We start from the raw sequence: 24,010 nt of genomic DNA on the forward strand, positions 1-24,010 counted from the left end.
CGAGTTCAACTGAATATCCGACAATGACGCCTAGTTCGGATCATCGCGATTCACTCACCCGCGGACTCCGGCAGCCACTCCTAAATTTTGCACGAACGACGCGATACGTGTGAATAATGATCCGAAATGCGTTTTGATAAGAATGTCACTTGAAACCAATTACTCGGAAAAATGGATATGATATCTTGCGCCGAGCACTTTGGTTGCTTCCCACGGGATCGTCGTCTATCGATTTCCTGTTTCATTTAGGAAATGGTGCGGGGTATCAATTAGGTACCGTTTCAAATTCACAGTGACATGTTTGTTCTGATACAGGTTTGGCATTCGACTTGCCGGATAAGTCAAAGTTTGCACCGTCAGTCCCCTCTTCCAACGACGGACTTGCGGGATAAAAATGCTGAAGTGAGTCGCGGAAAGAACGGGCGTTTTTGCGGTAGTCACAACATTGATAGTAGAGAATGTTAGCATGATAGGTATATTGCATATCAAAAATGGTCTCAGTTGGACAATACAATTCTTTATAGGGTCGGTAAAAAGATAGAATAATAATTAATTCAAATACCGTAGTATATAAAATATTATACTTGTAAAATTCACAAAGTATTGTACCTTCATAGACTGTCGACTGAAGTAGTAAAACATATTTTTGACATTTTATTAGCTGCGTAAGTGCCCGTTGAGCGGAGCGAAATAAGATGTATAAATTTTCAGTTAAAACTGAATGCTCGAAATGAAAAATGATGGAACGATCCACAGGTCTGAGAAATCGTGAGATAAATATTCGGCACTGAGGATATTATCGACGCACCTTACAAACCGAGTTCCGTATAAAGTACGACAGTGTTTACCTAAAACTGTAAGGAAATCGTTCAGTATATCGAAAAAGTTATAAATTTACGCAGCTATTTGTTCGTTCGGGCGACGAAGCCTTGAAACAAAGACGTGAAAAATCAGTGTGGGTGTTTGGAAAGGGATCATCGTGATAAATGGAAGCGAAAAATACGCCTACCAATTCAACACTTGGTGAAATAGTTTGCTCGCGTAGCGTTTGACTCTACCGTTCCACAAAAAAATATGTAACAAAAATCCACTCTGAATAGCTTCTTCCAAGAAGAAGACGTGAGTCAGCCAAGCTGTCGGCCAGGTGTACCACACGATCCATACTATCGAATGGATTCCAGTCAGTAACAGCAATTTCATGTGTAGCTTGAACCTGAATGAAAATCACGAATACGATCAGTGATCATATTCTGGCATGACTATTTTTATTGGATCTATGGATCCGTCTGTCTCGACAAATCGGAAAAGTTAAATTGTATTTCACGGCGTACCATTGGCTCCTAGCTGCGTAGTGTTCGTTTGACAAATCTGTCAAAGGCCTTGTGTCCTTTTTGAATTTGTTTAGTACACGCGCCGTTGTCGAGTATAAGAAAATATTGCAGAGACTACCAGCGAGAACTATTCCGACACTCGTCCAATGTTTGAACGCAGTCACTGGAAATACGGAGAAATGATAACCATTTATGTTTCAATCTCATAACCAATTACCGAGGATTTATGGAAGAGTGACGACGATTCGAACTCACCGCCCGGATCGTCGTAGGTGAACGGTATCTTGGTCGAAGCCTCGTTGACGACCGCAACCATTAAGATCGGTCCTAGCCAAGCGTAGATGGCGTAACATGTGAATTTTTTTCTCGTTCGTTCCCTCATTTGTAAAGTATTTGAACTCCTGAAACAGAAAGGGGAGCGCGCGCGAACTGATTAGAAAATATTACCGTCACAGATGTTTGCATAACGGTCACTTATCTGAAATGGGCTCGTGTATGAAATATCAAAATCAAAAGCGCTACACGTTACCGGATAATTCTACGGTACGATGAAATCGCTGGTGTTTAGAAAACGGTATTTAAACTCACCGGAACGATCTCCACATCTCAAAGTTCATCACGTTGAGCCAGGATATTATGGAAAAAACGGAGAACCGTACAAGCTCAACTGAAAAGTGAATTTATCGTTAGAGTAGCTTTATAGAATTTGGCAACTGATATTGTAACACTTTTCACAACAACTAGAATAAGCGATGAAATTTCAATGTGAGACAAAAAAAAGTCCCACAAACATTATCATCATTGTCCAAATACGTGCACATGTTTTTTTTTCCCCATTACCGAAAATCGTGAAGAAAACAGGATACTCTGGCAATTCGTACGTAAGCATCGCTCCCCACACTCCCACGTATGCCAGAGCATAAGTGGCAACGTAACACCGAAAAATCAATCCGTGGGAAGTCTTGAGTTCCGGAATCACAGAGTAGCCGATGAAAATCATCAGCATGGTTAAACCAGCTATAGACATGCAAAATTTATCCCAGTCGGTTACCAATACCCATGTGTAGCAGACTTTGGCGACAAAGTTCGCCTTTTTCGGATCCCACAGAAGACAATATTTCTCATAACTCGACTGTGATCCTGCCTTGAAATCTACAATGGATGATCTCGTCCAGTCAGCGATGCAAGGATCATGAGTGACCGGGTGGTGCTTATGATTCGGGATATCGACTTCGACTCCAAGTTCGTTCGTCAATTCTCCAATTTTCACCAAGATTAGAGGCGCGTCGTCATTCGACTCGCAGCGACCCGGCAGCCGAACCATTCCTGGATGACAGCAAAATATTGGCAGCAAAATGTGTCTTGATCTGTTCGCAGACTCTGATCCGTTAAAATCGGCGACGTTATTTTCTGGAAGCGGAAGTTCCGTTCCGTTACCGTTGATCTCTACCGACGGCCGGATCAGAGTCAGAATCACAACGAGCAAACACGTCGGCACGAGCATTTTTTATGTGAGCGCTCGACGCGAGAACTATAATTAAACTGACCAAGAACGATGATAAGTGCATATATAAAATTACTTTTATTGCGAAGGAATGGATGCGGAATGATTACGTCACGAGAGAAAATGTTTCAGATATTTGACTACTTTTCATGTAACCTTGTGTGGAATCATTCAGGGTTTTTCGATAAAGACTGGGCGAAATGTCGACAAGAATCCGTTTTAAATTCCATGGTTTAACGGCTTTTACGCTTTCATTGAATAAAAAAAAAGCGGACTATCCGAAGTTTGAATCCTTCGCTGCATTTTATTTGTTAATGTCTCCAAGGTTACGTCATTTGCTCGAGTAAACCGCAATACGTTGTTTCCTCTTGAGCTTGGATCCTAACAACGGTTTAACAAGCTCAAGTATCGCATATCCGATTTACTCTCTCAGAATGATTATTACATTTGACGATTCTTCCATGGATCGTTAAAAAGTAACCACGATACTGTGCACTACGAAATGTTTATTGTTCATCAGACATTGGTAAGTGTAACAACAATTTATTCTCATTTTGCAAAAATTAAATTTACAATCGTACTCGAACGAATAGATGAGTCGTACGTGATGATTAATTCGTAATAAAAAGAAATGTGTAAAACAATTTTCATTTCTCGCCTGAAACACAGCAGTGTGAATAATTTCTTCATTTTATCTAGGTTTCGCAAATTATAAAGAAACATTGGCGTACAGAATTATCATTCATACATTTTATGATCCACCATTGTTTTCAAAACGTCTAACTTTCAAATTTTGAAGCGTACATTGTCTTTCTTTTTATTTATCTTTTTCTTCTTGTTGAAATTCAAAATCGTCTTTCTGGATTTCACTCATTAAACTAAAGTGTTCTTGACGACGACTTGGTTATTACATGTGCGCTTCCGCTGCGAAGTGAGGATCTACGTTCCTTGGGTTTCGAATATCGGTCGATCGATTTTTTTCGTACTTGGATCTTGGTTCAAACTGCTTGTCCACTGAGAGGATCTTCGTCAATACCGATGGTCTTCAAGTATACATGAGATTGCTGTACTCATTATCAGGAATTTTAACTTCTCTAATGTCCTTGTTCTGACTTCAGGTGGGGATCGTTGAAGCGTTACATATTCAAGCCGAAGAGGAATTGATTTGATTGAAAAAGAAAGGAATAGGAAGAAGAAAAAAAAAAAATTGATGCAGTTGCAAGACTCACCGATAGTTCCGCCAAATATCAAAACATAAACTTCCAGTTTCGTAAGCTGGCAGCTTCTGAGGTATGAACGCTGATATCGCAGGTCTTCTTTTTTGTTCCGTTCGTTGCTCGCGCATGGAATAAAGTAAAATAACGAAATGAAGAGACTACACATTGTCAATTGTGGAGAAAAATTGGAGACAACTGGAATATCTCTCATATCTGTGTAACCCAGTCTACATAATCACATGATTAATCATTACGAATAGTTTCAAGTTTTCTGGATTCCACGTGAACTTGGATGAAAAAATTTGCAGCGAATCAAGGTGATGTGTATTGTTTGTAAGCCTTTGACGAATGATCTTTCTCTATTCTTTTTCCACGTCGTTATTTATAAACGCAAACGTTGTAACAGGTACCAACTCTACAGTCGCACGTTTTACGTCAAGTATAAGTGACCAGACGAATTTCTTACCAAGTTGGAAACGATATATCATGCAGCTTTTACGTGGCAATTGGTACGTTCGGGAGTGACGAATATCGCTCAACTTATGCAATGGTTACACGGAATGGTAGCTTTGTTCGAGGGAGATACACGGGGGATAGACACCGGTGAGGCAACACTCTCATCATCCGCTACCGGAACCTTGCAGAACTTCAAGTCGAAACGAATCAACCGCATTGCGTGAACCGGGTCTAGTTTCTCCTGAACGCGACACGATTCTGCGAAATCGTTCCCGCAAAGCCTGTTTAACGCTGTCTTTCCATACGAAACATCCGAATATAGAAACACTGTGTATCAGTTCCATTACTTGATATACCCAACTGAACCATGAGGGTAGTAGTTCTTCAATTAGCTGAAATGGTATGAATGGCCACGTGAACATGTGAATACCCATTATACAGAATAGTTTCACGTACAAGTTGAACCTGCGGGGAAGGAAAGAGTCGTCGCCTGATTATAAAGTCTAGGAAGTGTACTGGTTCCGCATGAAGCCACTACGACGTTACTTGTTATTCTTTGTTAATCCAACCGAAAGAATAGCGAACTGTATATTTTTGTCCGTGTCACGATCACATACGTACCACTGTTTCTGAACGCCGCCGTAACGTCGATTCGAACCTTCCGTCAAAGCATTCGTATCTTTTTTCTGCCGTCTCAGTATGCGAACCATCGATATGTAGAAGAAAACATTGCAAAGAAGAACTGTGGTAAATACCCCAGTGTCGATGTAGATTCCCAACCGCAGATCTTCTTCTGTAATTCAACGGAAGCTGTTGTCTACGAACGCAACACTTGATCGCAATGAAAACCGGAATTCAGCCAAAATGGCTGATGCAAGTTGGAAAACAAATATTTGGATCGCGTGACAATCTTCGGACTCATTACGGAAATTTGTGACGGTTGTTAAGTATCAGTTATTCGAACTCACTCGATATTTCGTAGGCTTCCTGCTCGGCCGTGCTCGTGGCGTGCAACCATTCGTATAAACCAATAATCTCAGGTACCACTAAAAATCCGGGTATTAACAAAGCGTACATCGAGTACCATCCGCACTTTTTATTTCCGCTTCTCCTGAGGCGATGATCAACATTACGTACGTTCCTGGAATAGATGAATAATCTTTTCGTCATTCTCACCCTTCAGAATTTTCTTCATCTCTGCTTCATCTCTTACTGTTATGTTCTGATAAGACTTCTACTCGAATAAATGAATAATCAGACAATTGATAGGTACAAGTGGGGCAATCGATGTTTTGAGAATAAAAAATTTCTGTCTTACCGAAACGTCCACCAAACGTCGAAGCTTATGACTTGCAGCCAGAGAGCGCTGGAGATGTTGAAATAGTGTATAACAATTCCACCTGTCCGGGCTGAAAAAAAACTACATTATAAATATCGCACAGAAATATTGTTGACGGGTTTGATCGGTTTGATGCTCACAGGTTTAGAATGGCAATCGAAAAATAGCATTAATTACTGTTTGTGTTTTCGTTACCTATGATTCTTCTTGCTATTTCGGCACTGTAAATATTCTTTAAAAATAGAACCCCGAAGTACACGTGGAAAGGAACGATGTAGGTGAAGATGTAGCAGCGGATTTCTAGATTATGTCTGTTTTTCAACTCTCGTATCCACGTATAACCAACGAAGTTCACGATCATGACAATCGTAGTAACAACCCACAAGGATAAAGACAAGATTGATGGTAGATCCAGATACATGGTCACCTTGGTCCGGTACAGACGAGTTTCGATTATAAATCGGGCCAAAGTCGATTCCCAGACTTCACCGGTAACTTTGGAAACCCGAGACGGCAGCGAGTTCAACTGAATATCCGACAATGACGCCTAGTTCGGATCATCGCGATTCACTCACCCGCGGACTCCGGCAGCCACTCCTAAGTTTTGCACGAACGACGCGATACGTGTGAATAATGATCCGAAATGCGTTTTGATAAGAATGTCACTTGAAACCAATTACTCGGAAAAATGGATATGATATCTTGCGCCGAGCACTTTGGTTGCTTCCCACGGGATCGTCGTCTATCGATTTCCTGTTTCATTTAGGAAATGGTGCGACGTAATAATTAGGCACCGTTTCAGATTCACAGTGACATGTTTGTTCTGATACAGGTTTGGCATTCGACTTGCCGGATAAGTCAAAGTTTGCACCGTCAGTCCCCTCTTCCAACGACGGACTTGCGAGATGAAAATGCTGAAGTGAGTCGCGGGAAGAACGGGCGTTTTGCGGTAGTCACAAAATTGATAGTAGGGAATGTTAGTAACAGTACATAGTGATAGTAGTTGACGCGAATGGAAACCTTTGAATATGAAATTTGTGTTCTACGTTCACGGTACCAGGATGATAGGTATATTGCATATCAAAAATGGTGTCAGTTGGACAATACAATTCTTTATAGGGTCAGTAAAAAGATAGAGTAATAATTAATTCCAATACCATAGTATATATAATATTGTACTTGTAAAATTCGCCAAGTATTGTACCTTCATAGACTGTCGACCGAAGTAGTTAAACATATTTTTGACATTTTATTATCTGCGTAAGTGCCCGTTAAGGAGACACCATGGGAACTGTGAAATTTGAACAATACTGTCGTTCAGCAGAGCGGAATAAGATGTATAAATTTTCAGTTAAAACTGAATGCTCGAAATGAAAAATGATGGAACGATCCACAGGTCTGAGAAATCGTGAGATAAATATTCGGCATTGAGGATATTAGTATCGACGCACCTTACAAACCGAGTTCCGTATAAAGTACGACAGTGTTTACCTAAAACTGTAAGGAAATCATTCAGTATATCGAAAAAGTTATAAATTTACGCAGCTATTTGTTCGGTCCGGCGACGAAGCCTTGAAACGAAAACCTGAAAAATCAGGGTGGGTGTTTGGAAACGGATCATCGTGATAAGCGGAAGCGAAAAATATCCCAACCAACACAACACTTGGTTAAATAGTTTGCTCGCGTAGCGTTTTACTTTATCATTCCACAAAAAAATATATAACAAAAGTCCACTCTGAATAACTTCTACCAAGGCGAAGACGTGGGTCAGCCAAGCTGTCGGCCAGGTGTACCACACGATCCACACTATCGAATGGGCTCCAGTCAGTAACAGCAATTTCATGTGTAGCTTGAACCTGAATGAAAATCACGAATACGATAAGTAATCATATTCTGGCATGACTATTTTTATTGGATCTACGGATCCGTCTGTCTCGACAAATCGGAAAAGTTAAATAGTATTTCACGGCGTACCATTGTCTCCTATCTGCGTAGTGTTCGTTTGACAAATCTGTCAAAGGCCTTGTGTCCTTTTTGAATTTGTTTAGTACACGCGCCGTTGTCGAGTATAAGAAAATATTGCAGAGACTACCAGCGAGAACTATTCCGACACTCGTCCAATGTTTGAACGCAGTCACTGGAAATACGGAGAAATGATAACCATTTATGTTTCAATCTCATAACCAATTACCGAGGATTTATCGAAGAGTGACGACGATTCGAACTCACCGCCCGGATCGTCGTAGGTGAACGGTATCTTGGTCGAAGCCTCGTTGACGACCGCAACCATTAAGATCGGTCCTAGCAAAGCGTAGATGGCGTAACATGTGAACTTTTTTCTCGTTCGTTCCCTCATTTGTAAAGTATTTAAACTCCTAAAACAGAAAGGGGAGCGCGCGCGAACTGATTAAAAAATATTATCGTCACAGATGATTGCATAACGGTCACTCATCTGAAATGGGCTCGCGTGTGAAATACCAAATTCAAAAGCGCTACACGTTGCCGGATAATTCTACGGTACGATGAAATCGCTGGTGTTCAGAAAATGGTATTTAAACTCACCGGAACGATCTCCACATCTCAAAGTTCATCACGTTGAGCCAGGATATTCCGGAAAAAACGGAGAACCGTATAAACTCAACTGAAAAGTGAATTTATCGTTAGAGTAGCTTTATAGAATTTGGCAACTGATATTGTAACACTTTTCACAACAACTAGAATAAGCGATGAAATTTCAATGTGAGACAAAAAAAAGTCCCACAAACATTATCATCATTGTCCAAATACGTGCACATGTTTTTTTTTCCCCCATTACCGAAAATCGTGAAGAAAACGGGATACTCTGGCAATTCGTACGTAAGTGCCGCTCCCATCAGTCCCACGTATCCCAGAGCATAATTGGCAACGTAACACCGAAAAATCAATCCGTGGGGAGTCTTGAGTTCCGGAACCACAGAGTAGCCGATGAAAATCATCAGCAAGATTGAAATACCTATAAACCCGCAAAATTTATCCCAGCCGTTTACCAATACCCATGTGTAGCAGACTTTGGCGACAAAGTTCGCCTTTTTCGGATCCCACAGAAGACAATATTTCTCATAACTCGACAGTGATCCTGGCTTGAAATCTACAATGGATGATCTCGTCCAGTCAGCGATGCAAGGATCATGAGTGACCGGGTGGTGCTTATGATTCGGGATATCGACTTCGACTCCAAGTTCGTTCGTCAATTCTCCAATTTTCACCAAGATTAGAGGCGCGTCGTCATTCGACTCGCAGCGACCCGGCAGCCGAACCATTCCTGGATGACAGCAAAATATTGGCAGCAAAATGTGTCTTGATCTGTTCGCAGACTCTGATCCGTTAAAATCGGCGACGTTATTTTCTGGAAGCGGAAGTTCCGTTCCGTTACCGTTGATCTCTACCGACGGCCGGATCAGAGTCAGAATCACAACGAGCAAACACGTCGGCACGAGCATTTTTTATGTGAGCGCTCGACGCGAGAACTATAATTAAACTGACCAAGAACGATGATAAGTGTATATATAAAATTACTTTTATTGCGAAGGAATGGATGCGGAATGATTACGTCACGAGAGAAAATGTTTCAGATATTTGACTACTTTTCATGTAACCTTGTGTGGAATCATTCAGGGTTTTTCGATAAAGACTGGGCGAAATGTCGACAAGAATCCGTTTTAAATTCCATGGTTTAACGGCTTTTACGCTTTCATTGAATAAAAAAAAAGCGGACTATCCGAAGTTTGAATCCTTCGCTGCATTTTATTTGTTAATGTCTCCAAGGTTACGTCATTTGCTCGAGTAAACCGCAATACGTTGTTTCCTCTTGAGCTTTGATCCTAACAACGGTTTAACAAGCTCAAGTATCGCACATCCGACTTACTGTTTATTGTTCATCAGACATTGGAAAGTGTAACAACAATTTATTCCCATTTTGCAAAAATCAAACTTACAATCGTACTCGCACGAATAGATGAATCATACGTGATGATTAATTCGTAATAAAAAGAAATGTGTAAAACAATTTCCATTTCTCGCCTGAAACACAGCAGTGTGAATATTGCATATCAAAAATGGTGTCAGTTGGACAATACAATTCTTTATAGGGTCAGTAAAAAAATAGAATAATAATTAATTCAAATACCATAGTATATACAATATTATACGTGTAAAATTCACCAAGTATTGTACCTTCATAGACTGTTGACCGAAGTGATGAAACACATTTCTGAAATCTTATCAGCTGTATAAACTCCGTTGAGTAAATACTCTAATAACTCAAAAATTTCGACAATACTGTTGTGTGAACATGAATGAAATATAATAAATCGTAGTGAAAACTGACCACACGAAATGAAAAATGATGGCGTAATCATTGAGTCTTAGGAATCTTGAGACTATTATTGGGCACTTGAAGCCTCTACAGGTACACCAAATTTCGAATTTGAAAATACCAAAAAAATTGCTGATAAAATTGAAAACTTACCTCGACTCACCCCAATTTTCACCTTCACGGGGTCGCAAGTTCAAATAATAAGTTCTGAATTGAAATCCGGTACCCAAAATAACCCCGGGTATCAATTTTGGTGTAATTTGGTCGGTTGTATGTGGCTACCAGTTTTGGGACGAAATCTACAAAAACTCGTACCAGTTAACCGGTTCAACCGGTAAACCTATTAATAATGAAACGTCAATTATCTACGATGTATACATTCAAATGCCCGCAAGTCAAATTCAAATCTCTAACTGATTACTCGGACGATGGTCTCTTAATATAATTAAAAAATTATACAACCGAGTGACTTTTCGTAAATGCAGAGACTTCGTCGATAGAACGGAGCTTCGACCGGAAACACGTAGAACTGATTGTGGTGCAGTTTGCTCGTGGTCTCGGTTAAGGTCACGTGGTACTCCTACCCTTACCAACCGAGTAAACTCACCCTTTTTCTTTCTATATTAAATAAAGAAACGAACGGAAGGGGTTCAAATTTAGACTGTGCATCGGTTTCTTGAAAAAGGGTGAGTTTGCTCGGTCGATAAAGGTAGGAGTACCGCATGACCTTAAACACGCAATCTTCCTTTTCACTTTCCTGATTGTCCGTGCCGCCAAGAAGTGAAAAAATAAGTTCTTTACAAACATATTCAACAATTGCATATGCAATTACTTGTTCCGATTGATTATAAAATTTGACGTCTGTTTGATGGATTTTTATAACATAACCAAATTGCGTGATGATAACAAAACATTTATTGTCCATCAAATATTGGAAAGAGTAACAATAATTTTTTTAGAACGAAAATATCGAATTCTAATAGTCGTATGGAATCCTGGGACGACTATGGACACAAAGAAGCATCGATGCTTCTCTCGAATAAAAGTGAATGGATTGAAACACGGTTGTTTATTTGGAACCAGGAAAATAAGATGGTAATACTTGACGACTTTAACGTCACAAGGACAAGAAACGAAAATCAGGAGCTTGGAGGATTGCTTTCTTTTTTTGATCCACTGCAAATATGATCCAACCAATCCAATACTACGTGATATTGTTTGATCGCTGACCGTTTGATATCATCTTTCCACAGGAAAATATAGAATACCAGAAAACTCTGCAGAACTTCTTGCAAGAAGTAGACGTGGGTCATCCAAATTGTCGGCCAGGTGTACCACGTGATCCATATTATCGAATGGATACCGGTCAGTAAAAGGAGTTTCGTGTGTAGCTTAACCCTGGAAGAAAGCAATCGATACTATCAGTGATTAAAACGCAGTAAAAATTTGAAGTGAATCTATGAATATCGACGACTCAGAAAAGTTTTATTTCAATCCATAGCCAACCATTTTCTTCCAACGTCTCTGTTCGAGGAGTTGGTCAAACGCTCCGTGTCCGTTTTGAATTTCTTGAGTATCCGGGCCGTCGCTAAGTACAGAAGGATGTTGCAGGCAAAACTAAAAGAAACTACCCCCGAAGTTATCCAGTGTTTGAAAGCAACCACTGCAAGTAAGTACAGATAATAATTCTTTAAAATTACTTTCATAAATTATCGTTAGGGAGTACTTATGACAGAGTGACGACAATTCGAACTTACCTCCTGGATCGTCGTAGGTGAATGGTATCAACGTTGCAGCCTGATCGACAACCAAAACCATCAAGATCGGTAAGAGCCAAGCGTAGATCGCGTATCGGATGAACTTTTTTCTCGTTCTGTCCCTGATTCCTTGCGCATCTATATTTCTGTAACGGAAAAACACTAGTACGGAATCTTGGAAGTACTTTCATGCCTTAAGATCTACGGATACTGGTCTGATGTTTTAAACAGATTTCGTACGTATCGATATCTGAGAGCTGACGTTTCGAAAATAGTTTTTCAACTTACTGAAACGATCTCCACATGTCAAAGTTCATCACGTTAAGCCAGAAGACAACGGAAAACGAACAGAAGCGTATAAGTTCAACTGAAAAAAAAAATTATTAGTTAAAAAATATTATGTTTTTGTGGGTAAGACTACTAAATCGCTCCGCGAAATTCCTTTCTTCGGAGGGTGGTTTCACCCCCTTAAAGTGTTTAATGGCGGATAAATAAAAATACGTTACGCTTAGTTTTTAGTCTACTATGACACATTACAAAAGTAATAAAATCAGAGCGTTCGACCTGGGATACCTTCGTTGTAAGTTCTGGGTTTTTTTCAACGTTACCTGAAATAGTGAAGTAAACAGGGTGATCTGACAATTCAATCGTAGAAATTGCCCCCCACAATCCCACGAATCCGAACGTGTAAGTCGCCACGAAGCATCGGAAAATTAATCCATGGGAAGTCTTCAGTTCCGGAATTACGGAGTAAGCTATGAAAATAACGAGCATAGTAGCAGCAGAAACGAATGCGCAAAATATTTCCCAGTTTCCTACTGTCACCCACGTGCGGCACACCTTGGCAATAAACTTTGTACTTTTCGGATCCCAGAGCAGACAATACTGGTCATGACTCGATTTTGTGTCGAATTTCGGCGCGTAGATCGATCCGTTTGAAAACACTGCTGCAATATCTACAATGGATGGTCTCGTCCAGTCAGCGATGCAAGGATCATCGACGAACAGGTGATAATCCTGTTCGAGGGCTTTCTCCTCATCTCTGACAACGTTGATAAATTCTTTAATTTTCGACAGAGATGCAGGACTGCTGTCATCCGGCTCGCATCGACCAGGCAACCGGACCATTCCTGGAGGACAGCAGAGCGGTATGCACGTTTTAAGTTGACACGCACATCCGAAAGTCTCATTAAACACGGTCCACGTTACGTTGGGTACCAAAGTTCCACCGTATTTCTTCGCCAATCCCGAACCGTCGAGTTTCACTCCGGTCAAATTGACTGTGGCGTCTTCTGAACATGACACTCTGGATCCGTCAACGTTAACGATCATCGACAGTACCATTGGTACCAGAACTACCGAGAGAAGGTACAACGACGTCCGCACAACCATTATTTACTACAGATCACCGAGAGTTCTCAGTGCAAACTGACTTGGAAGAATATTGATCCGTATGACTATATCAAGCTCGGAATAGCAATCATGGGAAACAGAAGCTTGTGGTCAGCGCTATAAACCTGATAAAACAGATACAGCTGAGTCCTGAGGGGAAACCTTTTGATAAAAAATCTATACTTCACTTTTACGGTACAAGTAATATCCCAACGTTGACCAATGATTAATATTAATATCCACCAATGGCAGTTTCATGGTAACACTTTATGGGAGATCTTCGGAGGTCAATTTTGTGGAATTTTGAACGGTATTTCCTGAGCCGTGCTATTTTTTAAGTAAAACATAATCCTGATAAGAGGAACTTACGTGTAAAGCCGCCACGTGATTTGCGGACGATATCCCAACCACCGATAAAAGTAATCGGCTGCAAACGCTAATTATAATCAGCACGAATTTTCATTCGTTAATTCAACACAATTTTTGGTGCTGAATTCGAGACTGCCTACCGAAGCCGATGGGTCAGTACGCGGTGAAAAATTGGATTGTGCTTCGGAAGTCTGTCGGAACGTGCCACTTTTTTGGATTTGAAAAGTTACAGGTGTATATCGGGAATTGACATTGTCTGAGTTTGCGATTGCGGAGCGCGTTGACACTCAATTAAAATGGAAATATATTTGTCTTTAGAGCTATTCATAATGCTGATCTTATACATTGTTAGAGTAATCGTCATGATCATTAACTTCATTGGTTACACGGTGGTTCCACAGCTAAAAACCAATCACGGATTAGCAATTCGCTGCTACATTTTCACCTACATCATTCTTGCCATTGTGTACGGTTGTATTTACCAAGCAATAATACTGGATTCTGCTGATTCCTTACTAGTACGCCTAATAGGTAACACAAGCATAGATAACAATCATCGCAGTTCTTTGTTTCCTATTTAAAGCGTTGGCGGACAAAAATCATTAAACTAGTTGGAAATACGTTGTATAACACGTATCGGATATTTTTTTGTAACCAACAGGTGTGATTGTCGCCCACTATTGTAACATATCCCGCGCTCTCTGGCTGCAAGTCATAAGCTTTGATATTTGGTGGACGTTTCGGTAAGTCGCAAAACTTGATTTTCCAAGATACGACTCTCTCTAATTATTTATTAACTTGTATTCAATTGAGTAGGATTTTCAATTGATGTGATGTGAAATACGACGTGTCAGTGCAAAATTTGGTGAGTATAAAAATCAGAAAGGACGACAATGCAGAAAATATCATTCGTCTGTTTCAGAAATGTACGATCCGTTGATCGCCGGGTCAGGGAACGTAAAAATGGGAAGTTTATTTGGTACGCGCTGTATTCTGGGGTTTCACCCATCGTCTTAGGAATACCTGGGTTCATCTGTTACGTATGGGTTTTCATGCACTATGATGACAACTCAGACCTTGAGTTTCTGAGTAAGTTCCATCATCAACATTTTTCAGTCAATAAAAAGTCTGGCCTTTTGCGAAAGTTCGTCAGCAATAAAATCTCCTCAACATTCCTTTGTTTCAATTCTACAATGAAATGGTACCCTCGAAGACCACCCTAGTTGTTCATACGAAGCTTCCGTTAAGTTTTAGTCGACTATTTGCCAATGTTCATCGAATCTGCGATATACGCTTCAGTTTGTCTTTGCAACATTTCCTTCTACGTTGGGATGTTCTGCACGATGAGGCGACAAAGAAAAGAGACGGCTGCTCTGACCGAAGGGTCGAATCAACGTCACGGTGCACAAAAACAGTGGTTCGTATGCAATCATCAAATACAAATGTACTATTATCGTTGCGTCTAAAGTCAATTCACTTCCTCGCTTTGAAATTAAGCAAAGATTGTTTCTTTCTTACAGGTTCAACTTGTACGTGAAATTATCCCCGATAATGGGCATTCACATGATCGCGTGGATACGTATCCCATTTACCAATTCGGAATCAACCTTTGAATGGATATATCAAGTTTCGGAACTGTTACACAGTATTCTGATGTTTCGATTTTTCATTTGGAAAGACGGCGTCAAGCAGACATTCCGGAAACGAATTTGCAGCGCGGTATCTATTTGTTCAAGAAAAATTAGTCCTCGTGAAGGTAATACGATCGGTTCACCTTCGCCGGATGCTAATCCGGAAGAAGCATTACCACGAGTTGAAACCGCGTTTTGATCGTCGCGTTGTAAGATTTGGTCAGTCACAGGTTGTTGAACTAATTCACATATTGAGCAATATGCCTCGATAGTCTCGAGTGTCCTGAAGTATCCAACCCGAATGAAATTACGTAATACATGAATACCGGTTATCGCTTTTGTACGATATTATACCAAAAATAAATTGCAATGCTTGAATTATTGTTTTCACTCACCTCAGCTAGGATTCGATTTATTTTATCATCAGTGATGTAAGAAATCTTCTCGATTTCAGTGTTATACCGACTGTTTAATGTTTTCATACTGGGCCTGAACGTGGGAACGAGTCACCGCGACGCCTGCACATAAGCAACCGGAGTTACAATTTGCAATCTCAGGAACGAAAATATAACACTCTGTTGCCTATCTGCAGGCGCTGAGGTAGATTTTTTTTGAACGCTTAGATCCGGTAGAGACGATCGTGCTGCCTGCACACTGCTCGATCACTGCTCGTATTCTAGTTCTATTATATTCGCGATCAGTAAGTAACGCGCAAGCTGTGTACAATGTCTATTTTAGGTCTCGATCAAGTTGTCTTCACATATGAATCATGAAAGCTGCAAGATTATTCGGAAACTAAAAACCGCTGGGTTTCCGTTACTGTGATTTTACGCGTGGAAGAAAACCGATCGCGAGCCTGTAAACAGGCAACCTCATGCTGAAACGAACCCTACTTAAGTTGCATATCCGCAGGCGCGTGTGGTCACTAATTTTAAATTGCACTGTGTTCAAATGGTTCCTCGCTTAAACAGGTGTCACTGAATAGTTAAAAATACGAAACAGACACTTTCATCATTTTCACAACGTGCCAAGAGTATATTTTCCGTGTACGTGACGGATATTCGTCCCATACACAATCGTGTTTAACGCTCTTACAATCATGCGGTGCTATCTCACTCTCACGGGGCTTGAATTTCACTTGATAACTGCCATTTAGTAGAAAACTAACGTTCTGATATGAACAGCGGATTGCTAAGCATCCTTTAACAGCCTCTCAGAGCGGCAAGAAAATGTTTGCTAAGCGAGAAATTCCTCAAATTAATTTTATCAAATAAAACTGATCAGAGATTCTAAGTCGATGCCTGTAAAATGTGAAATTTCACTCAATCCGAGGGAATGAAATTTTGAGTTTCGCTCGTTCTAGTTGAAGTGGGCGCCGCTAGATGGAGGGTCAGTCTATGTTATGCAAAGACTGAAACTCCCGAATGTTAATTCCAGCAAGGATTCTTTGGTTAATTCATTCGTGCGGTATCCGTCCGTGATGGTTGTAACCGGGTCGTCAGCGCTGCTTTCGCGCTTAAGTTACACTCGAAATGTGTTAAAAACTGGAAACAAAGGGTTGGAAGTGTTGTCAGGGAGTTTCAGTCGTTTAGTAAGTGTCACATAATCGTTAATTCGATACGCCGATGCTGCTGTTGACCCTAACCTAACATAACCCTAAAATCTGACGGGATGGAAGTTAGTAACATTACAGTAACGAAATATTGGGATAAAAATCACCATTTTCTTATTTTTACAATGAATGAAGGAACGAAGATTTTAAAATATGAATACATTTTAATTTGTTACGGTTTACCGATTTTCAAACAATTCGAAAATCATAAAGTAACAGTTTTTCGTCAACATGAATCGTTACCATAACGTTACTAACTTCAACATGTTAAAATCTGCAACTATAATTTGTTACCTCGTATTTTTCTTCATCTAGGCTGTGACTCAACGCTTTTACACAAGTAACAATGCCACAGAGAACGAGAGTAAGCCAGGTGGAGCTGTCGCGGAGCCTGAAAAAATCAGTAAAGCAATGAAGGCATATTTGGAACGCGCTAGGAAACACGGTACACTCTTTGCTCATTGTTTAAAAGGAATTTTCTACCGTCTCTACTTTGTTCACAAATGTAAACCATATATCGTGTATTGTTGCAGATGAATTCATTCAGAAAGAGACATTGGAGTTTAACGTTGGCAAACGTCATTTGGCGAACATGATGGGACTAAATCCTGAAACTATAACGCAAGAAGACATTGATGTAATTTCAAATCACCATTGAAACTGGGTCATTTTATAAAGAGTTTAATTTTTTCTCAACACTTATTCTTATCTTTTCTCTGTAGGAATCCATAGAGTACTTGTTTCCATCGGGGCTATTCGACAAAAGAGCGAGACCCATAATGCGAACCCCGAGTGAAGTTTTTCCTAAGCACAAAGCTGCAGAGTTTGATGCTAGTGGTAGACCTCTTCACTCTATGTTTTACACCACCAAGCCAAACTTTTTTCAAGTGCTCTATGTAAGTTGATGACTTTTAAAAAAAATTTTTTGTCTATAAAGACTAGCATGAGACTTGCCTAAGGTTTTTCAAGTATTCGTCACTTCTAGCATCAATTTGAACTGTTATTTCTCAGGATATCGTAGAGGCGACAAACCTTTTGAAGAAAAAAAAATTATCGTCAAGGAACGCGAGCATGGAACTGGGATCCCCTGATGAATTGTAAGTTTCTCAATCAATCGTTTTACTGCTTTTTATTATCCATCTATTTATGTTTGAGTTCTGCCGAATTTTCTCTCATATTCTGAATTATAATTATTTAAATATTAGTGTTGGCGTAAAGTCTAGATGCCTTAGTTAAACTATCTACTATGGTACACAGCTTATTGAATTTTTTTCCTCTTTGCCTTGTTCTAGTAATCTAACGTCATCGATGTGGATCTCGAAAGCTGAACTTGAACAAATGTTGATGGAACAACTGATTGACCGAGATGTGAGTGTCTCTAATGACCTTCGTCACAGTCATCACTACTTCACTAAAGTCCAGTCAAATAATTATTGTTTTCCCTATTCAACAGTACAACGACTTTGTGGCAGCCTTGGAGAGATTAGTTCAATATCCCGGGTTGAACCAAGTGCAAGACTTGCTGACTAAGTACAGTAAGCGACGCATGAATCAGAAATTGAAACAAACGATTCCGCCGGTGAGTCTATAATATCCCATTCCAGATAATTATTTGGTACAATAAGAATGTAAAGACCAACTAATCTTTATGAATCATTCGTTTTTCAGCTCGAATACAATTCCGATGATAGGCCGTTTATCACAATACCCAGTACGTAAAAACTGCTGCAAAAGTACTTCCAATTATCATTGATACTGGAAGAGGTCCCGTGTTTTTTTTTACTGACAGAAATTAAGTATTGATGAATATTTTTCCATTTATAGACTGCATGAGAAAGTCGGCCAGAGCAGAAGTTACGGTTCTGGGAAAAGGATCAGGAAAGATAACAATAAATGGTCAGAATATTCTCTACTTCAATGACGTTCAAGCGCGAGAACAGGTAATAAACTTAACGACATCGGTCAAATTTATTTTTACGTGTCATGGAGAATTGTCATTAGGACGATGGTCGATAAGATAACGATTGATCGCTTATCCGAAACGTAATGTCAACATTTTGACTAGCGATATGTTATTTTCGTCGAGATTAAAATCACTACGCTCGTTAAAAGACGGTATTCTTCACTGTCCGTTAAAAAATTGACGTCTGGTATTTGATGTACAGAATTCTGCAAATTTGTCGTTCAATCCTCTGCGTTTTTAATCCGGAAATCCATATAAGTCGTTTGATAAAAACTACGAGAATCTGTAACTCGTACGTGTTAAAACAGTACTTCAAGAATCATCCGGAAGTAAAGAGTTCCAATGCACGTCTGCCGGAATCAGTTTTAACATAAAACACATTGAGACCTTATCATTTGAAATTCGTGGAAGTAGGGATTACAGCCACGAGTTTGAGTTTCTCCTAACGCAAGTCATCGTAATCGATCAAAACACACATTGCACGTCGCGTGGGTTCGGTGTGAAGAGTAAAAAAAGGGGGGAGAAAAAATGGGAATCGTAAAATCGTGTCGCCTGCAGTACCTCGCAAGGTGTCGTCAGACAGCAACGTAGCGAACGAAGGTCTGATCGCATGTCTCCGACCTTCGCCCATACGCGACGCGGTAAATAGTGAATGTCAATTGCTGTTTATTTTCGTAAGCGGCTCGAGAACCATCGCGGGTTTATTTCTCTCACGTATTTCACTGTCGTCGTTACACGTTCGCTTCCTGGTACGTAAGGAAGTATCGGCTAATCGCTGCCAGAAGTGCCGCTCCAAAACCGTCGAGACTCGACGATCAGTCTCGCGGTGACTTGGGTGCCGATCGGAATTCCGTCGATCAGGCATGCCGAAGAAGTGGATCCTGAAGAAGAAGAGGGGTTCCTGTAGGAACACGGTAACCATATAAAATCGAAGAGAAAGAAAAAGAGAGAATCTTTTCCACGATGAGGGGTCCACGCGATGTCAGGCTTAGTCTGGAGGAGTTTATTCTGCCTACGGATAAGCGGCTGCACGGCACGCGGTGCCGGAGCTACTCCCTGGCCGATCCTTGCCAGAGCTGTCTGGGTCAACGAAACCTGAACGCGGCCCGATTCACCCCTGCGTACCACTCGACGAGTGGTTCTATCCTTCGGGAGCTGGGTCGGCGCGCCGTGGAGACGGTCCGGGAAGAGGAGGCGCAGATAGACGCGGGTGAATCGCCGCCGGCGGACCACTCCCTCTTCTTCGACAACCTCGAGCGTCTCAGGGACGTCGGTTATGACATCGAACGTCTGAAAATCGCGATGGAGGCGGCGGTGGAGGCGGGTGAAATGGACGCACTGATGGACCTCCAGAACGGCATCATCGTCGAGGGTCCGGACGGCACTCTCTTCCCCGACGCTGACGTCAAGTTTCGGAACATCGCGTACCTCTGGGCCTGTTTCGGGGGCCTCGTCGAGCTGCTTCCGCGGCTCGAGGCCTCGGGTGCGGACATGAATTTCACCGGCGATTTGACCGGTCTGAACGCGATGCTGATTAGCTGCATGTCGAACACCGTTGCCTGCGTCGAGTACCTGATAAACCGGGGAATGGACCTGAACGCCGTCGATGAAAGGACCGGGTACACGCCTCTGCACTTTGCAGCCTTCGGCAACGCTACTCAGGCCGCAACCCTCCTCCTCGACAAAGGCGCGAAGATCCGTTGCACCGACTCGACGGTCGAGTCCGTTCTCCACTGCGCGATCCGAGCTCGCGCTCTCGAGATCGTCGCCCTGCTCCTGGAACGCGGCGCCAGCGTCGGGGCGCGTAATCAAGCCGGTGAGACGCCCCTCCACGTCGCCTGCTTCGTCCAGTCGGTCCAGTGCGTCGACCTGATCCTCCGGCGACCCGGCGTCGAGGTCAACGCCACAGCCAACGACCTCCGAACTCCGCTGCACTTCGCGGTGATGAGCACGACTGCGGTGCCGGAGCTGATCGCGCTCCTACTGACGCGAGGTGCGCTGGTCAACGCCGTCGACGAAGATGGCTACACCCCGGTCCACATCGCTGCCCTGAACGAGCTCGCGGAGCCCGTCAACGTCCTGCTAAAGGCCGGCGCGGACCTCAGCGCTAAGACCCGCTCCGGCATCACGGTCCTCGGCGTTATTCTCAGGAAGATACCCGACGCCCTCGAGACCTTTCGACAGATCCTCGACGCCTCCGTGGAGCTACGACGACCCGTCGCCTACCGCAGGGAGTTCGAACTCAGACTCGATTTCGAGCCGCTCTACCCGAGCCGCGATGACGACGAGATCGGGCTCGTCGACACCATCCTCGAGGAGCATCGGAAGGACCTGCTTCAACACCCGCTCGTCACCGCGTTCCTACATCTCAAATGGGAGAAGATGCGAAAATTTTATCTCCTCCGGATCATCCTGTATCTCATTACCGTCATATCCCTCACCGCGTACGTTTTGTCCACCGTTACCGGACTCCAGTGCTATCAACCAGAGGCCCTCAACGCTGATTACTGCTCGGGAAACTCCGTCTGGATTATCATATGGCGCAACGTGTTAACCACCGAGTATTACCTCCTCACATTCCTAGCCTGCTCAACCGCCGCGAGAAAACTCTTCGAGTTCTTCGTATATCACTCGGTTAAGCAGTACTTTTCATACGCGGATAATATCCTTGATATTTTTGTTGTAATCGGACTTTTCGTTGCCACTACCACCTACGATCTGGCCGGCGCAGGCTCCTGGCAGAACTACGTCTGGGCTTTCGCCATCCTCTGCGCTTGGACCAACGTCATGCTCATGATAGGGCAACTTCCATCCTTCGGGACCTACGTCGGGATGTTTACCCAGGTACAGTGGGAGTTTGGTAAACTACTCATCGCCTACTCCGGTGTGCTCATCGGATTCACGGTCAGTTTCTGCGTGATATTCGTCGGTGATCCATCGTTCTCCAATCCCTTTACCGGGTTCATAAAGGTCATGGCGATGATGGCCGGCGAGGTCGATTTCCAGGGACTCATTCTGCCCAGTAACGCGTCCAGTGGCGGCTACTCCTACGTGTCGATAGCTTCTCAGCTGCTATTTGCGCTATTTCTGTTCTTCGTTACGGTTGTAATGATGAACCTCCTCGTCGGTATCGCCGTTGACGATATAACTGGACTGAGGAAAAACGCGGGGATAACCAAGGTCATACGACAGACAAAGCTCATCGTCTTCGTAGAGACAGCGCTGCGGAAAAACGTCGTACCGCGGCGGTTCCGCGAGTGGATATTGAGCTCGGGATCACAGAGTGGCAAGGAGCGAAAACACGTCCTCATCGTCAATCCCTTCAATCCGCTCGAGAAGCGGTTACCAAAGGACATACTTTACGCAGTTTACGAACTAGCGCAGCGCAACGCCCCCCTTGAATCCGACGTCGCGCTCGAGGAAAGCGTAAAAAGAAACCGGAAGGAACCGACGAACGATATTTCCCGGCTTAATTCCGTCATCGCGAAGCTGTCGAATAGGCTCCAAACTCACGAGGAGAATATCAACGCTATAAAGGAACAGCTCGAACGAACCAACAAGGCTTTGGAGGAGATTTTATCGTTCGTCAAGCGCTCGGACGCCTGAGATTTTCCTTCGCGCTTTGCGTCTTCTCCGTCGGCTACTTCACATTCCAGCCGAATATCCAACTCCAGAGTTAGTCGCGTTGAATTGGGGGGGATTACAGCTGGGACGGTTTAAAATCATACTTACTTTTAGGATTTTTTTTTACAGAAAATGAAAACGCTTGGAGCAATTTTAGGTTGAGGGCTTTATTATTCATAGTTTCAAAAACGTTTTAGAATTTTTACATTGAAATTAATAACAAAATAGCGGCATGGCGCATGTAACTAGCGAACGACCACGTTTTCAATCCGGTGGCGCAGATTCCTCCTTCAATTTTCATCCAATCGAATTGAAATTTTGACACAATCTTTTTAAAACTTGTTTGATTTTTAAATTTCAATCCCAACATTTTTTTTCAAAGATTTTGCTAACGATTTTCTGGTCGAAAGGTGAAATTTTTTTTTTTTAGCATTTGGGCTACGAGCTCAACTCGAAAAGGTGTTTTTCACTAAAAATATTTTTCCAATCGTTACAAGTTGGACAGTTATGTCAAAAGATACGCGACCGCAAAAGCCCTCGAATTCCGAGTCGTTCGTTATTTACATGCGCCGTGCCTCTATTTTGTTATTAATTTCAATGAAAAAATTCTAATACGTTCTTGAAACTATAAACAATAAAGCCCTCAAGCTCAAATAGCTCTAAGTGTTTTCATTTTCTTTGAAAAAAAATAAAAAACAAAACTAAAAATAAGTATGATCCTAATCGCGGAATCCTAAATATACGAGTCTGTTTTTCTCCTCGTATTTCTATTGTAAGTTGATTCTTTACTTCATTGCAGGTCATTTTTCCCCTCATATTTACGGGACTCAGCGGCTCCGTTGACGTCGTTGCTAACGTTTCTGGTGGCGGACAATCCGGACAGGCGGGTGCAATACGGTGGGGAATATCCTGGGCTCTCAGAAGCTTCGTAGACCCGGAAACCGTCGAGAAAATGCGAATAGGTGAGAGCATTCTCGGCACCTTTTTCTCGATTCTTGTCACTCGCTGCGCCGCTGACGATTAGCGATTAATTTTTATGGCCACTATGTTAAACATTCACGTCACGGAACAGAGCAATGGAAAATTACAGCTTCTGACGTACGAACTTTGAGACCTCGTCGAATCTCCGTTATGACGATTATATCCATGTGTTGAATTGTGATTTTAGCTGGACTGCTCAAGAGAGACCACAGAATACGTGAGCGAAAGAAGCCCGGTCAGGCTGGTGCAAGGAAGAAGTTTACTTGGAAGAAACGATGAGTTTTCGCCGAGGCGCTGTTCCGTAGATCTTAGTTCTAACTGTGTTTGTATAATAAAATTATTAACTGAAACAACACGCATCGGTAAAGGTAACTCAATACTCAGGCACTTGTTTTCAACTCATGTAAAATGCTGACCAATTTCCATTTGAAATTTGCCTGAAGGATCGGAGCAATTTGTCGGCAATTGAGTTGAATACAA

General features: G+C 42.1%; 4 protein-coding genes across 6 annotated transcripts; 2 read left to right on the plus strand and 2 right to left on the minus strand.

Annotated features, from left to right (window-relative positions):
* Nucleotides 1–1,005: 1,005 nt before the first annotated feature.
* LOC124295592 (G-protein coupled receptor Mth2-like) lies at nt 1,006–2,835 on the minus strand. Its single transcript, XM_046746043.1, has 5 exons — nt 2,172–2,835; nt 1,920–1,998; nt 1,542–1,732; nt 1,332–1,494; nt 1,006–1,213 (listed from the first exon to the last, which is right to left on the minus strand). Exons 1-5 carry the CDS (start codon nt 2,833–2,835, stop codon nt 1,006–1,008), a joined length of 1,305 nt encoding a protein of 434 aa, XP_046601999.1.
* A 4,503-nt stretch (nt 2,836–7,338) lies between these two features.
* LOC124295593 lies at nt 7,339–9,319 on the minus strand. Its single transcript, XM_046746044.1, has 5 exons — nt 8,410–9,319; nt 8,077–8,222; nt 7,822–7,984; nt 7,544–7,703; nt 7,339–7,344 (listed from the first exon to the last, which is right to left on the minus strand). Exons 1-5 carry the CDS (start codon nt 8,436–8,438, stop codon nt 7,339–7,341), a joined length of 504 nt encoding a protein of 167 aa, XP_046602000.1. The 5' UTR covers nt 8,439–9,319.
* A 957-nt stretch (nt 9,320–10,276) lies between these two features.
* On the plus strand, nt 10,277–21,253 carry LOC124295428. Its single transcript, XM_046745418.1, has 6 exons — nt 10,277–10,294; nt 11,161–11,296; nt 11,455–11,566; nt 11,703–11,870; nt 14,642–14,746; nt 21,242–21,253. Exons 2-5 carry the CDS (start codon nt 11,189–11,191, stop codon nt 14,734–14,736), a joined length of 483 nt encoding a protein of 160 aa, XP_046601374.1. The 5' UTR covers nt 10,277–10,294; nt 11,161–11,188; the 3' UTR covers nt 14,737–14,746; nt 21,242–21,253.
* On the plus strand, nt 16,767–23,880 carry LOC107221460 (28S ribosomal protein S9, mitochondrial). 3 transcript variants are annotated; one of them, XM_015660457.2, is made up of 11 exons: nt 16,767–16,941; nt 17,278–17,407; nt 17,496–17,599; nt 17,685–17,858; nt 17,974–18,059; nt 18,255–18,330; nt 18,416–18,541; nt 18,631–18,673; nt 18,787–18,902; nt 23,349–23,511; nt 23,718–23,880. In XM_015660457.2, exons 1-11 carry the CDS (start codon nt 16,831–16,833, stop codon nt 23,807–23,809), a joined length of 1,221 nt encoding a protein of 406 aa, XP_015515943.1. In that variant the 5' UTR covers nt 16,767–16,830; the 3' UTR covers nt 23,810–23,880. The 3 variants fall into 3 exon arrangements, 2 of the variants coding, with proteins under 2 accessions (XP_015515943.1, XP_046601353.1); XM_046745397.1 differs by lacking the exon at nt 16,767–16,941 and adding an exon at nt 17,007–17,027; XR_006905370.1 differs by lacking the exons at nt 16,767–16,941; nt 17,278–17,407; nt 17,496–17,599; ... (5 more) ...; nt 18,787–18,902; nt 23,718–23,880 and adding an exon at nt 18,935–22,600 and having other exon boundaries at nt 23,349–23,480.
* Nucleotides 23,881–24,010: the final 130 nt, after the last annotated feature.

The sequence above is a fragment of the Neodiprion lecontei genome, chromosome 7 (assembly GCF_021901455.1).
Source record: "Neodiprion lecontei isolate iyNeoLeco1 chromosome 7, iyNeoLeco1.1, whole genome shotgun sequence".
In the NCBI taxonomy this organism is placed as follows: domain Eukaryota; kingdom Metazoa; phylum Arthropoda; class Insecta; order Hymenoptera; family Diprionidae; genus Neodiprion; species Neodiprion lecontei.